This window comes from Microcaecilia unicolor, chromosome 2, assembly GCF_901765095.1.
Source record: "Microcaecilia unicolor chromosome 2, aMicUni1.1, whole genome shotgun sequence".
NCBI lineage: Eukaryota > Metazoa > Chordata > Amphibia > Gymnophiona > Siphonopidae > Microcaecilia > Microcaecilia unicolor.
In genome coordinates, this window is record NC_044032.1 from 272,854,339 (window position 1) to 272,869,110 (window position 14,772).

Sequence of the window (14,772 nt, forward strand, 5' to 3'; positions counted from 1 at the left end):
AAATAGAATGTTAGGTATTATTAGGAAAGGAATGGAAAACACAAATGAGGATGTTATAATGCCTTTGTATCGCTCCATGGTGCGACCGCACCTCGAATATTGTGTTCAATTCTGGTCACTGCATCTCAAAAAAGATATATTGGAATTAGAAAAGGTGCAGAGAAGGGCAACGAAAATGATGAAGGGGATAGGATGACTTCCCTATGAGGAAAGGCTAAAGCGGCTAGGGCTCTTCAGCTTGGAGAAAAGGTGGCTGAGGAGAGATATGATAGAGGTCTATAAAATAATGAGTGGAGTTGAACGGGTATATGTGAAGCATCTGTTTACGCTTATTTTTCTTCACTCAATGTGTAATTAAGCTCTGGAATTTGTTACCAGAGAATGTGGTAAAGGCAGTTAGCTTAGCGGAGTTTAAAAAAGGTTTGAATGGCTTCCTAAAGGAAAAGTCCATAGACCATTATTAAATGGACTTGGAGAACATCCACTATTTCTGGGATAAGCAGTATAACATGTTTTGTACTTTTTTGGGATCTTGCCAGGTATTTGTGACCTGGATTGGCCACTGTTGGAAAAAGGATGCTGGGCTTGATGGACCTTTGGTCTTTCCCAGTATGGCAATACTTATGTACTTATGTAGTTTGAGAAGCTCTGCAGTAGAGGTCTTCAATGAGGGGAAAGTAGGGAGAGATTTGGAAAAGAGGAAAATGGTTCTTGGTGTTCGTTTCTAGACCAATCAAAAGGCAGCAAGAAAGGGGAGGTAGCAAAGAACATTCAATATTGTACATTAGAGTTTTGACTGTGGAGGGAGGGAAAAAAAGCGAAAAGCATAAAAATGTGTTTTGGTTGAATGTAAAAACAACATGTGCTCTCCTTCTCTAGTGACGCAAGCAACTTCTGAGGACATTTATTTAAAGATCTGAAGAAAGATTACTTTAAATATATATATATATCAATACTTCATACAAAAAAGAACAATACCTACTATACCCAATATTTTGGTTTTTTTTATATTTACTAGTGATTTACACATGGAATACAAATGTCAGTGACAACTTTTAGGAAGAGGAGAGAGGTTTGGCTACTTACTCCTTTTATGGGACAGTGCCATTATTGTTTCTAACACAACTGAGTGACCTGTTGCCTGTTCTCTTCAAGCAGTTCTGTGCCACGCCTGAGCAGTGCCTAAATGGTTTGATGTATTACTGTGTGTCTGGAAAGCCTTCGCAGTGCTCTCAAGTACTGCTGATGCAAAATGCCTTTAAGATCCTGCCTTTCCCATTCTAATCTACAAAGGAAACAGGAAAAAGGAACTTCAACTCCCAGTGTTTGGACAGCACTAAGACCTTTACAATACGCCCCACTGCTGGACATGGGAAAGCAGCAAAGCATAACCCTTCATCTTCCCTTACTTGTAAGTTAGCTGTCAACAAGATATCTCATAGGGTGTATTATGTTAAGGATATAATAAACTCATGAGCTTTTCTGAAAACTGGATGGATATATTTTGGAAAGCATGGATTTTTTAGCACATTTAGTTCTCTATGGGATCAGCTTTCTGATTTCAGGTAAGGCTCTGCTTATATGTAAAATGTCCATGTGTGTTTAGCTACGATCAGATGATGTTATGGATGTATTATAGCTCAGCTGTGTCTTTTCTTGTGTGTAAATTTCTTTTCATAACATTTACTGAGGGTATTTGGATGCTGTGTTCCATTTTATATAGATATGGACATATTTTATATAGTTGTATCACTTCATAGAGTAGTAAGACATGCCAAAATGATAACTTGGTTGGTTGAAATGGGAATTCTGAGTTGTTCCACTGTGATGTTGCACATATTAATGCATAATTGATTCTGGAAATCCTAAATCATACATCGTGTACTTAAACATTAATGGTAAGATGATAAATACAATAAACAGTTCAATTGACATCTGTGAAACAAGTTTTACAAGTGCCCTTCATAACTCACTATTGCTTTTACTAAAACAAAGCGAGATGTAAAAAGAATGTTCGCAGTTTGTATCTGCAGTGGAAAGAAGGCTTTTCTTTTTGAGCTTGCTTGCCTTTTAAAGATTTAGCCCTAAATGTCATCCATTTGTAACCCTTAAAAATGTCTCATAAAGTCTTGGTACACATAACTTAGTACATTGAATAGATTTGGGGAGGGGGGAGAAGGGGAAAGTTTTGTACACCTCTTCACCTAATCCATTCAACGGAATCTAGTGGACAGTATGTTATGTTGATCCACAAAAATTTAAAAAAAACAAAATTAAACGCTGCTTTCTATTCTACAGTTGCCTTTAATATAACCAAATGAAAAGTATATTGCAGCCAAACATACGTACACTTCAGAACTTTTTGGGAGTTATCCTATAGTTTAATAGTAGTAGCAGGAAATACTTTATTATTTACAAAAATGTGCAATTTCTGAAACTGGACAGTGTGAACGTGTAGTTTGTGAATTGCTAGTAAAAATCTCTTTAGAAAAATATTTCTGTATAGTTTGGTAAGCTTAAGAAGATTGAATTGTGTTGATTCCTTCTGTCATTTGCTAACCAATTTCATGTCTGCTGGACAATTTGAAACAAAAGAAAGCGTGCTTGCTGTTCCATTCCTGTTAAATGGTTGTAAGAACTGTGCTAACATTAATGGCTATGAGATTCTCTTCTTTGTCTATACATATGCAAGGACATGCATAATTCTGTCTTCACCAGCTCTTTTGACATCTCTTTTGCAAACTGTTTTATTGCATATTTAATACCTGGTAAAAGATCAAACTCCCATTCTGTTTTCCCCTCTATAAATATAGTTACTGCATCTGAGAACATGAGCCTTTGGAAGCATATATCGGTTATTAGCTGCATATGTGGAAATATTTAATTCACAGAGCACCAGATCAGCTCATGTTATCAGTCACAGGACCCATTTTATTCCTGTTGGCACTGCTGCAGATAACATGTGCTAATCTTTAGTAAAAGATCCCTGTGCGACTTACAGTGATTGCCGCCATTCAGACTCCAAGTTCATTCATAGGTCAAAAAACTCCCATATTTATTTTCAAATTCTTATTGTATATATTTTATGCTTACTTTTTTAAATATTCATTTCTGTCTTAGGGGTCCTTTTACTAATGTGTTTTAATGGATTTAGCACGCTGTAATGATTAGGTATAAAATGGGTTTCTTAGCATTTGCTAATCATTAGCAAACCTTAGTGTCTAATGTATAAGTTTCAATAATATGAGATTATCAAACTCAGGGCCCCTTTTAATAAGCTGCGGCAAAAGGGGGCCTGCGCTGGCATTGGTACGTGTTTTTTAACATGTGCTGAGGCCCCCTCTTACTGCTTCGGGTAAAAGATAGGTCTTTCTTTTTTTAAAGAAATGGCCATGCAGCAAGTGAGGCACTTACCGTGCAGCCATTCGGGGGGGAGCCCCTATCGTCACCCATTGAGGTGGAGGTAAGGGCTCCTGAACTAAGCCAGCAGTAACCGGGCAGCGCATGCCACTGCAAATTACCACCAGGTGCACACTGGCATGTTGGGGGTGGGAATGCTGTGGTATCTCCTTTTTGGTGATCTGTAAGCCCACGTTGGGCTTACTGCTGCTTTGTAACGGGATTTCAGAGCACTTATCTGTGTAACAGTTTTCAAATTCCAAGAGGCCATTGTTTCACTCTTCAGCTTCATTAGGGAATTTAAAATTATATGCTCAAATTCTGAAATAACAAAAATGATAAATCAATATCATCTCAACCTGGTCTATCAATAAATTACTAAAAACAGGTACAAACATCTCTACAAACTATATAAAATATTTACATTTTAAATTGATAAAATCACATAGTAGATATGCAGTCTACCAGTCCAATCAGTTATTTATTGATGCCAGTAACAACCGATGATGACTTTGTTTCAGCACTTATGTCTGTATGTATTTACTTATTAGGATTTAATTGCCACCTTTTTGAAGAAATTAACCCGAGGCAGTGTACAGCATGAACAATCACAAAATAGGCAACAATTTCAGCACTAAACATTTTAAAATATATAGTATGGCCTAGTATGCTACTTGCAATGTCAGCACAATATGCAATGAAATATCATAGTAGACATCATAGGGTGTAAGTGGAGGGGGAATATATTCCCCCCCCCCCCCCCCCCCCGGTTTACAAAGCCATGTGGCAGTGCCAACACAGTCCATTTAAAATGAATGGGCTGAGTCGGCATTAGCGCACTGGCAGCCGCTAATGCAGCTTTGTAAGCATGGGGTATAGACAGATAAAATAGAGTAACAGGAGTTAGAAAATAAGATGTCTAACTTAAGAAAGTGGCACATGAAGTCAGAAAGGTGACTGAATATGATCTCGGCTAGTTATCTTTTTCTTGGGTTTGTTTTTTTTTGGAAATTTAGCAAGGACCAGCCTCTTCCACACAGGCTGTTTGTAAGAGGACTAAATGTAATGGTTGTACTGTCCAATCTGACATCACTTTCATGTATGCTATTAACAAATTACTTTCTTATGCATTATTTTTTGTTATGTATCCAATATTGTTTATTGTAAGCCACATTGAACTCAAACTTGTTAGGGATAATGTGGGATATAAATGTCATAAATAATAAAATTTCTTGTAGCAATAAAATGTATTTAACTTCTAGAATGCAGGGGTATTGGGAGCTATTAGATGAATGTGATGCAAGCAGTACCATGGAAATTAAAAAAAAACCCCAAACAAAGTATAGTTTTACTAGCCGTTGAGCCCGTAAAAACGGGCTGGTATTGGAGTTTTCCTTCCTCCCTCCCCGCGAGGTCACCACCGCTACCGTCCCCCCCCCCCCCCCCCCCGGAGTCGCCGCCATCCCTCCACCCGGCCCGGGCCCTCTCTCTCTCCGCTACTAACTTACACATCCATTCGCCGGAACGCAGCACGCACATCAGCTGAACTGCCGTCGGCCCTTCCTTCTCTGCCTGTGTCCCGCCCTCCTGTGACGTAACGTCAGCGAGGAGCGGGACACAGGCAGGGAAGAAAGGCCGACGGCAGCTGAGCTGATGTGCGTGCTGCGTTCCGGTGAATGGATGTGTAAGTTTAGTAGCGGAGAGAGGGCCCGGGCCGGGTGTGTGTGTGTGTGTGGGGGGGGGGGGGGGGTAACGGTAGCGGCGACCTCGGGTGGGCGGGTGCGGTATCAACCTCGGCGGTGCAGTTTCCCTCTCTGTCCCGCCCTCGTCATCACATATTGACGCGGGGGCGGGACAGAGAGGGAAGTCTCTACTGCGCATTTGCGAGTGAGTCGGTCACTTGCCGTTTATATGTTTGATGTTGTACTACAATAGTTAAAAATGTATATATGGGAATGGATTCAGGCTTTTTGCACAGTCACACTTCTCAGTAGCATGTACTGAACATAACCAGTGGCTGCTAGTGTGATTCAGCCCCATTGCATTTTACAAGGTTACAATCTAACAAAAATACATTAAAAGATGCTTTGTATATTTACATTTATTCAGAATGTTTTTTAATTAAGTGGCCTAGTGGTTAGGGTGGTGGACTTTGGTCCTGGGGAACTGAGGAACTTGAGTTTGATTCCCACCTCAGGCACAGGCAGCTCCTTGTGACTCTGGGCAAGTCACTTAACCCTCCATTGGCCCAGGTACAAATAAGTACCTGTATACAATATGTAAGCCACATTGAGCCTGCCATGAGTGGAAAAGTGCGGGATACAAATGTAAAAAAAAAAAAAAATTAACACAGATTACCTGAACTTGGCAGAGCACCATCATTCCCTCTTCTAGCCTCCAGGAAGAACATTTTCTTTCTTTCTTTTAATTAAACATTTTAACAATGCATTTCATTCCCACGCCTTAACTGATAGGGTCTGTTTATATCCCTATGGGAAGAATGTACTGGTCATAGTTTTATGGGATCATCTTTTTTCTCGGAGGATTGTTTTCTCTATTTTGCAACGTGGTTGCATTGTTACGTCGTAGAATAAAAGCTGGCGGGGGACATAAATAAACCAGCAGGCAAGATCATGGAGAAAATCTAGAAATTAAAAAAACACCTTTTCTAAAAATTAAGAGCTAGTTTTAAAATGCTATAGTGGTGGAGATTACAGTGTGGTCAGCTTTTATGAAGGACTGAGACTGTCTTGTGAAGGAAACCACTCTCTTAGATCAGCAAAAAGGATGTTGAATAGTAGGATTATAGTGCAAGAAAATGTTCAGTTTCAAACACTGGTTCTGCTATTAATGAACAGCAGTAAATTCAGGGGCCCTTTTACTAAGCCACAGTAGGCTCTACACGCATGCAGCGCATGCCCAAATGAGACTACCGTCAGGCCAGCGCTCCCCCTGGTGGTAATTTCAGATTTGGCACACGTCCATAACACCTGCTTTAATTATTTATTTATTTCCTCACACACACCCTGTTTCCAGCGGTAATCGGCAGTTGGCACGCACCGACCAGTCATTGTGCGTGTAGCGCATGAGCCCTTACCACTAGATCAATGGGTGGCGCTAAGGGCTCAGGCCGGTTATAGACGCGCACTGGTTTCAGTTTTACTGCATGCCCTTTTCCCGTCATTAAAAACCCCCCTTTTTTTGCAGATGCGGTAAAAACTGGCCTGGCACGCAACTAATACACACGTCTAAATTGCCACAGGCCACTTTTTACCATGGCTTAGTAAAAGGGCCCCTCAGAGTGATATATGCCATAATAACTACCCTTTTGAACAATTACAGCATACAAAATCCTACTTTTGTGTGAAATAAAGAAGATTGGTGAGGTCAATTGTTAGTGTAAAGCAGGGACGTAGCTGGGTGGGGCCACGGGAGCATGGGCCTCTGCAGATTTAGCCCTGGCTCCCCTGCTTTCACCCCCCCTGCTGACCCTCCCCCACCACATTTGACCCCCCTCCCCCCCGCCGCCGTCAGGTACCTTTGCTGGCGGAGGTGCCCAAACCCTCCCAAGCCAAACTCCTCTTCAGCGCCGGTCACCGGCGCATTGCTGATCTGGATTCTGCTTCTGTGAGTCCTGATGTCCTGCACGTAGGAACATGCAGGATGTCAGGACTCACAGAAACAGAATCTAGATCAGCGAACGCACCGGACTCGGAGAACAGTGCTGAAGGGGACTTCGGCTGGCAGGGATTGGGGACCCCCACCAGCAAAAGTACCTGGTGGTGGTGTTGGGGAGGTCGAAAGGGACGGGTTGGGTGGCAGCGCCGGTGGGGGCTAAAATGTGCCCCCTCACCTCGTGCTCTGGACCCCCTTCCTGCCAAAGTCTGGCTACGCCCCTGGTCTAAAGTCTACCTGCACTGAGGAAATTTGCAGGACTGTCGGGAGGTGTTCAATCCACAGATTCACATCACTTTTAAGGGCTTGAGTCCAAGTCCTTTTAGATTTGAGTTGTATTCTGTGTTGTCTATGTTAAAAAAATATGAAAAGAATTTTCCCCACTTAAAATATGCTTGATGTCATTTTCTCACTGCTTTTTTGTGTGTTTTGTTGAAGACAGCCCTGAGTGAGAAGCCCTTTTACTAAGCTGTGTAGGCGCCTACACGTGCCCAACACACACCAATTCGGAGCTACCACCCACTATGCGTGCCGCAAAATATATTTTATTTTACAGCGTGCTGTGCTAACTGGGCAGTAATCGGCATTGTATGCGTGCTGATGATTACTGCCCGGTTAACACGTGAGACCTTACCACTCAGTGAACGGGTGGCGGTAAGATCTCAGGCCCAAAATGGATGCGCGCCAATTTTCAATTTGTCGCACGTCCATTTTGGCTAAACAAAAAAAGGCCTTTTTTGCAGGTGCACTGAAAAATGAACCTGCAAGTGCCCAATACACGAGTCTACACAAGCACAGGCCTAAGTAAAAGAATCCCTTAGAGAGTAAGGGTCATGTGATTGGTCAACTTGCTTATACTCAAAGAAAGCAAGTTGTTTACCTGTAGTAGGTGTTTATTTATCTAATATAATAATTTGGTCTGTGAACGTTCAAAAGTGTCTACCTGGGATCGTAACCACCTGCTGACGTCACTGGCCAGCACTAGAACCCTGCTTGCCTGACGTCAGGAGGTGGTTACGATACCAGTGAGAGACAAGGGAAGCGCGCGACCAGCAAAAAGAACAGCGGGAGCGGGCAGAGACGTCCCTACGTACACATCGCCCCCCTCCAAAATTGCCAACCCCCCCTCTGCTACCCTCCCCTCCCCCCTCTTACCGGGGTCTCAGCAGCAGCAGTGAAGGGCGAGCAGCAGACTCGGCGAGTCGGCTGCCTTCCCTTCTCTTCGCTCTCAGCTCTGACTCTGGTCCCGCCCTTGCAGAAACAGGAAATGAGGGTGGGATCAGAGACAGAGCTGCGAAGAGAAGGGAAGGCAGCCGACTCGCCGAGCCTGCTGCTCGTCCTTCACTGCTGCCGCTGGGACCCCGGTAAAAGAGGGGGAGGGGAGGGTAAGAGAGGGGGTTGGCGATTTTGGAGGGGGGGGCAACATGCACGTAGGGGGATGGGCAGGGCCAGTGTCGGGAAGGGCCATGGGTGGAGGCAATGCAAGGACGTGTCTGTGAGACTGAGAGAGGGGGGTGGCGATTTTGGGGGGGTGGGGGGGTCTGGAACGGGGGGAGGGAGGGGGTTCGGCGATTTTGGAGGGGCGTGATGTGCACATGGGGGATGGGCGGGGCCAGTGTTGGGGAGGGCCGCGGGTGGAGGCATCACAAGGACGTGTCTGTGAGACTGAGAGAGGGGGTGGCGATTTTGGAGGGGGGTGGGGGGTCTGGAACGGGGGGAGGGAGGGGGTTTGGCGATTTTGGAGGGGGTGTGATGTGCACGTAGGGGGATGGGCGGGGCCAGTGTTGGGGAGGGCCGCAGGTGGAGGCATCGCAAGGACGTGTCTGTGAGACTGAGAGAGGGGGTGGCGATTTTGGAGGGGGGCGGGGGTCTGGAACTCAGGGGGGAGGTAGGGGGGTCAGGAACTCGGAGGATAGACAGAGGGAGGGAGAGAGGGAGGGGGGCCTGGAACTCAGAGGAGGGGGGATGCACCACCTGTAAAAAAAACAAAACAGCACCCCCAATCAGGCCCGTACAGAACACCTGGAAACTTATGGATAAAGTGGTGAGTTGCAGGAGAGTGGGAGAGGGGAGGGAGGACGGCCTGGAAATCGGAAGGGATGAAAGGGGGCCGTGGGACTTGGAGGGGACAGAGGGAGAGAGCGAGGGAGGGGGGGATAACCTTGCTAGCGCCCGTTTCATTTCATACAGAAACGGGCCTTTTTTACTAGTTTAAAATATTTATATCCTGCAGGCTTTGACATACTTTCCCTGTTCCTCTTTTTAGTTGTTCTCATTTTTCTTTGAGGTTAGCAATAATAGGAACTGAATGAACTGTGAGGCCACTGCAGCAAGGAAAGTCCCATGCATTTGCAGTAAAGGTTTTTAATCTTTACCAGGAACCTCTGGAATGTTTATTCTGCTTGACACCACATACAGTCACATAACTGGTGAACTGCTTTCAAAAGAAACTACTGTATTCCTTGGGTGAATCTCTTCATAAAGGCTGTTAATAAATTCTAATAAATAAAGAAATAACACCTGTAATAAATAAAGCACCTTATTCCCCATAGGATTAAATTAGGGATGTCAACCTGCAGTCCTTTCAGCCTTTGCAAACCAATCTGGTTTTTAGAATATCCTCAATGAATATGCATAAGATATCTGCATACAGTTGAGGAAGAACATAGAACCCTGGAAAGTTGTAGTTTGGCCACATGGGAGGGAATTCAATAAATGGCACTGAAGGCTTCCTGTGGGGTTCAATCCAAGATGGTGTCATGCACCTGATACATGCTGAGACTTTCTTTTGAATCGTTTTTGACCGTGATGCCGAAGCGTAGGGGAAAGTTGGCGGCTGGAGCCTCGCTGCGACCACCTGTGCAGGCTATCAGCTCTATAGAATCTTTTATCGTGAGGCCTGGATTTCCGATTCAGTAGGGAGGAAGCCTGCTTGAGACGCCCATGGAAGGTGGAGATCCTGTAGTGTCTTCTGGGCTAGATGTTACCTTGAGCCCTGACTATAGAGCTCCCCCCACACAGCCGCATACCAGCAGTTCGCCACTGTCAGCGTTACAAACTCCACTACAAGGAAGAACAGTGGAGCTTCAACGTCGTGATGCTCTGATCCATTCAATGTCGGACAAAGGATTACTGGGTGCTCCAGACTCCCAGGCTGAAGTACCAGGGTTTTCATCTAGTGTGGGTGAGTCATGTACCGCAGACAGTGAGCAGGAAGCAACTTTTAAACTTCAGGAATTGGTTCCTTCTCCATAGTATCCCTCTTTTCTATATAGTAAACCATCTGAGGTGACCTTGGACAGTTTATGGGCTCTGACTGTAAACCTGGGTAAGGAATTATGTCCCCAGGTTCAAAAATTGGAGCAACAATTTTCCCTTAGTGAGAAAAGGTTGGAAACTGTTGACTCTGAACTTGTAATTAAAAGAATGGGTTGGAAAAACAGAAGAATGACCTGGAAAATATTCAGAAGATACATACAACTATAATTAAAGATACAACTGATCCTCGTAGGAAGGCAGAAACACTTGGGAACATAATGAGAGATAATAATCTGCGTTTCTTGAACTTTCCTAGGATCTTCTCGGTATCTCCTAGAGAAATGCTTAAATGTTAGAGAAATCCTTGGCGTTCCGGAGGATAATATTCCTCCATTTTCTCAGGTATACTACCTTTTAGTAAAGTCTTTGGAAGATCAACAAAACAAAATAAATAAATGTAGTTCAAGATCATTTACCTTTGGATGTCTCAGCTATTTTAGAGTCTTCGGACACTGAAACTGTGATACCTTCAACCTTGCTTGCTACTGTTGCTCTTACCCCAGATAAAAGCTGGTTGATGAAATTGTTCTTTAAAAAAAAAAAATAGAGATAAACCTTTTCTGGGCTTTAAGATCTAGATTTTCCCAGATGTAACAAGAGAAACTTGGAAGAGATGTCGACAGTTTCTATTACTTAAACAAGGTGTCCTTCAGATTGGAACTATATTTTATTTACATTATCCATGAAAATGTGTAATTAGGTACCAAGCTGTAAAATATGTTTTTTTTAACCTTCACAACTCACTGTTTTTCTTGCAGGGAAACGGATCATGGGGGTTTGATTGTTCCCTTATGATAGCTCTAATTCAAGAAAGGGAATTTCTTAATGTTTCAGGTGTTAGCTTTTTTTCTTTCTCAATTTCCTTTGGTAATTAATACTCCACTTTATGTAATCTTGGATCTATTTTTTGGACTTGAATGAAGCTCTCCGAATTTATATTTTTCAAGATAAGAAACAATTTCCTTTTATATTACGTTGGATAGCCACACTTTTCTGTACAAGTTATTTACTTGGTCGATTAAATGTAAAATGATGAAAAAATAATAAATAAATAAATGGCACTGAAAAACTTGAGTATGAAGCACTATTCTATAAAGGGAACATGCTCTTTATAGAATAGCATTTGGCAGGGATCCCATGCCTAACTTTTGGATACTGTATTTATGCCGCTAAAAGCAGGTGTAAATCCTGATGGCCAACTTAGTCATGCTGTGGGCGAATTCTGTCAATCCATGTAGAAATTTTTGGAATGCTCCAGTCACACCCCTGGGCTCACCACCTTTTCAAATATACACAATTGAAGTTAGGCGTCATGCTTTATAGAATAGCGTGCAGCGAGATGCACATGCAAAATTTTAAGACTGCAAATTAACATCGGTAATTGGTTGTTAGCACCCAATTATTGATGTTTCTGAACTCATTCATCAATTTATTTGCATGTGCATTTCTGAGTCACGCATAAAGTTGGGCACAGAAATTTGGGTGTGATATATAGAATCCAGGAGATAAAGTCTTTCCCGGTTTATTCCTGTTAAGCTCTGAGAAGAATGTTTAAACTTTTGAAAATCTAAAAATATGAAGGGATATTTGGTAACTATCTGAAGTTTCTTAACTATTAACTACTGCAAACACGTTTTCTTCTGTTTTATACATTTTGTATAGCATCTAAAATGAAATCATTGTCTATTTTCTGGCATTTCCCAGAGTTTGCTGTTTTATTTTGATTGCCCAGTTATAGAATTACACCCATGGTCGGCCCAAGGCACTCTGTTGCCTGAAGTGAAGGATAAGATGGCAACCCCAGCAGCCTGCCCCCACCCCACTTCTCAGAGCTACAATCAGGGAGTAAAATGGTTGGGAGTGACAGAAAACTACAAACTCACAGTAGCCAAGCAATTAAGTTTATTTAAAAAATCATGAAAATATATAAACCCATATATATTTATAAATTATATGTACAAAAACCCAAAGTTGAACAGCCTAATGAGGGTAAACCACACACAAAAGAAAAATGTCTCATTCATTGCACCAGGGTTGAGCTCTCTGGTGCTGGTGTCCACCAGGACCTGGCTGCACATCTCTGAGGCCTGGAGTGCAGTGCAGAGCACAAGTACTCACAGAGATGTAAATTATATAGATTATAATTATTCATTCATGGAGCATTCCCAAATCAGCCAATAAAACTCTCCTAACAAGAGGTACAGAGCAGAAATAGAATGTTTCACTTTACAACAACTGAACATACAAATTCTGGTGTCAAATCAGTGCTAGCAACACAAACTCCCTCCACTGCCCGACTATGTGTACTGTAAGACAAAACTTTGCAAATACACATTCAGAAGCTTAACCATACCATCCCAGCACCAAGGTGTCCTTTTACTAAAGTGCGCTGAAAAACGACCTGCGGTAGTGTAGGTGTGGGCTTTGGACGCGCACAGGTCCATTTTTCAGTGCGCCTGTAAAAAAAAAGCCTTTTAAAATTTTTGCTGAAAATGGACGTGCGGCAAAATCAAAATTGGTGCGTGTCCATTTTGGGTCTGAGACCTTACCGCCAGCCATTGACCTTGCGGTAAAGTCTCACGCGGTAACCGTGTGTAATGACCTATGCGTGTCAAATGCCACTTGGCGCGCATCCAATATGCACGTCTGAAAATAAAAATTATTTTTCGGTTGCGCGCCAAAATTGAAATTACTGCAAGAGCCATGCGGTAGCCGGGCGGTAACTCCATTTTGGCGTACATTGGGCACGCTTAGACGCTTACGCTTAGTAAAAGGGCCCCTCAAACTACACCAACCCTACCTATGAAAAGTTAGCATTGAAAATGTTCTAGAACACCTCCAGGGGTCAGGGGTGCGAGTCTTTTATTAAGTACAGGGGGTGACAGGCTCTTTTCTAGCTAGAAACGATGGACCGCTACAAATTCCTATACAGAACCTACATATCAACTGAATCCCTCATCCCTGTTACAGAAGGAAAACACAGGCCATCACTTAGTTAAAAAAAAAAATGAGATTATAAACTAGAAATATAATGTAGACAACAAATGAAATGTAAAACAAAAGAAACCAGACTGTGAGCAATGAAACCCCAGAAAAACAGAGATGCATCTCCTTCAGTGCTGAACAAAATATAAGAAGTGCACATTTTCAAAGCTGATGTTATCTTTCTCTAAATATCAAAACTAAATTTATTTGTATCCTTTTTTTCTGACCAGTTTATTTTTTGAATTGGGTTGATCCTGGTCTTTTTACTACTTCCTTTTATTGCTTTTCTCCCTTTCCAGGATCTTACTTCAATTTTCACTTTCTTCACTTTACTGTCTTCTTCCTTATACCTGACTGACACTGATGCTTTCCCTACACCCCTTCCTGTGCACTCCGCTCCATGGATAAATCCTTCTTATCTGTTCCCTTCTCCACTACTGCCAACTCCAGACTTCGCTCCTTCTGTCTCGCTGCACCCTACGCCTGGAATAAACTTCCTGAGCCCCTACGTCTTGCCCCATCCTTGGCCACCTTTAAATCTAGACTGAAAGCCCACCTCTTTAACATTGCTTTTGACTCGTAACCACTTGTAACCACTCGCCTCCACCTACCCTCCTCTCTTCCTTCCCGTTCACATTAATTGATTTGATTTGCTTACTTTATTTATTTTTTTGTCTATTAGATTGTAAGCTCTTTGAGCAGGGACTGTCTTTCTTCTATGTTTGTGCAGCGCTGTGTACGCCTTGTAGCGCTATAGAAATGCTAAATAGTAGTAGTAGTAGTAGTAGTAATGCTTCTGTTTCATTTTTGTCTCCATTTCTCTCATCTGCCTTTTTAATGAACTTCTAACTAGATTTCATCCCTCCTCCTCCCCACAATCTTCGGACTCCTCTTTCACCTACTTATCAGCTTTCCACTTCTTACACTTTCCACCCTTCTCCTATGATCCCCACCCTATTCCTTCTCCAGCCTCCTATTCCCTGAATTTCACTCACTTTGCAGTTCCCCATTTCCAGCCCCTGTATTCATCACCTCCCAGGCCTGATCAATCTTTGCCTCTCCTCTCATCCCTGTTATTCCTCTGCTCCCCTCACCTCCAGTCCCTTTTTATGTCTTACCCCTTATTCAGGTTCCCATTTCCCCTTATTCATCCCCTATCTCTCACATAGGTCACCTTTTTTATCCCTCAAACACTCTTTATTGCCCTCTTTTTCCTCTCTCCCCTGTAGCCATTGTCCCTACCTCTTCTCCACTTCCCCAGCACCCACTCACCTCCTTCTCCAATATTTTTCTACCTTATTTTTCTTCCACCTTAATTCCAGCATCTAGCTCTGTGCCCCTCTACACCTTCCCCTGCATATGCTCATGTCTCTACCTTCGTCCCAACAATATCTG

General features: G+C 42.9%; 1 protein-coding gene across 2 annotated transcripts in view; it reads left to right on the plus strand.

The window, feature by feature from the left end:
* The first annotated feature begins 1,199 nt into the window (after nucleotides 1-1,199).
* TEK (TEK receptor tyrosine kinase) overlaps nucleotides 1,200-14,772 on the plus strand; it is a 218,417-nt gene continuing 204,844 nt past the window's right edge. Inside the window, exon 1 of one of the 2 annotated variants that reach the window (XM_030194174.1) lies at nucleotides 1,200-1,565. In XM_030194174.1, the coding sequence (XP_030050034.1) occupies nucleotides 1,514-1,565 (52 nt within the window). In that variant the 5' untranslated portion in view covers nucleotides 1,200-1,513. The remainder of the gene's footprint in view (nucleotides 1,566-14,772) is intronic. The other variant, XM_030194175.1, reaches the window with a different exon arrangement.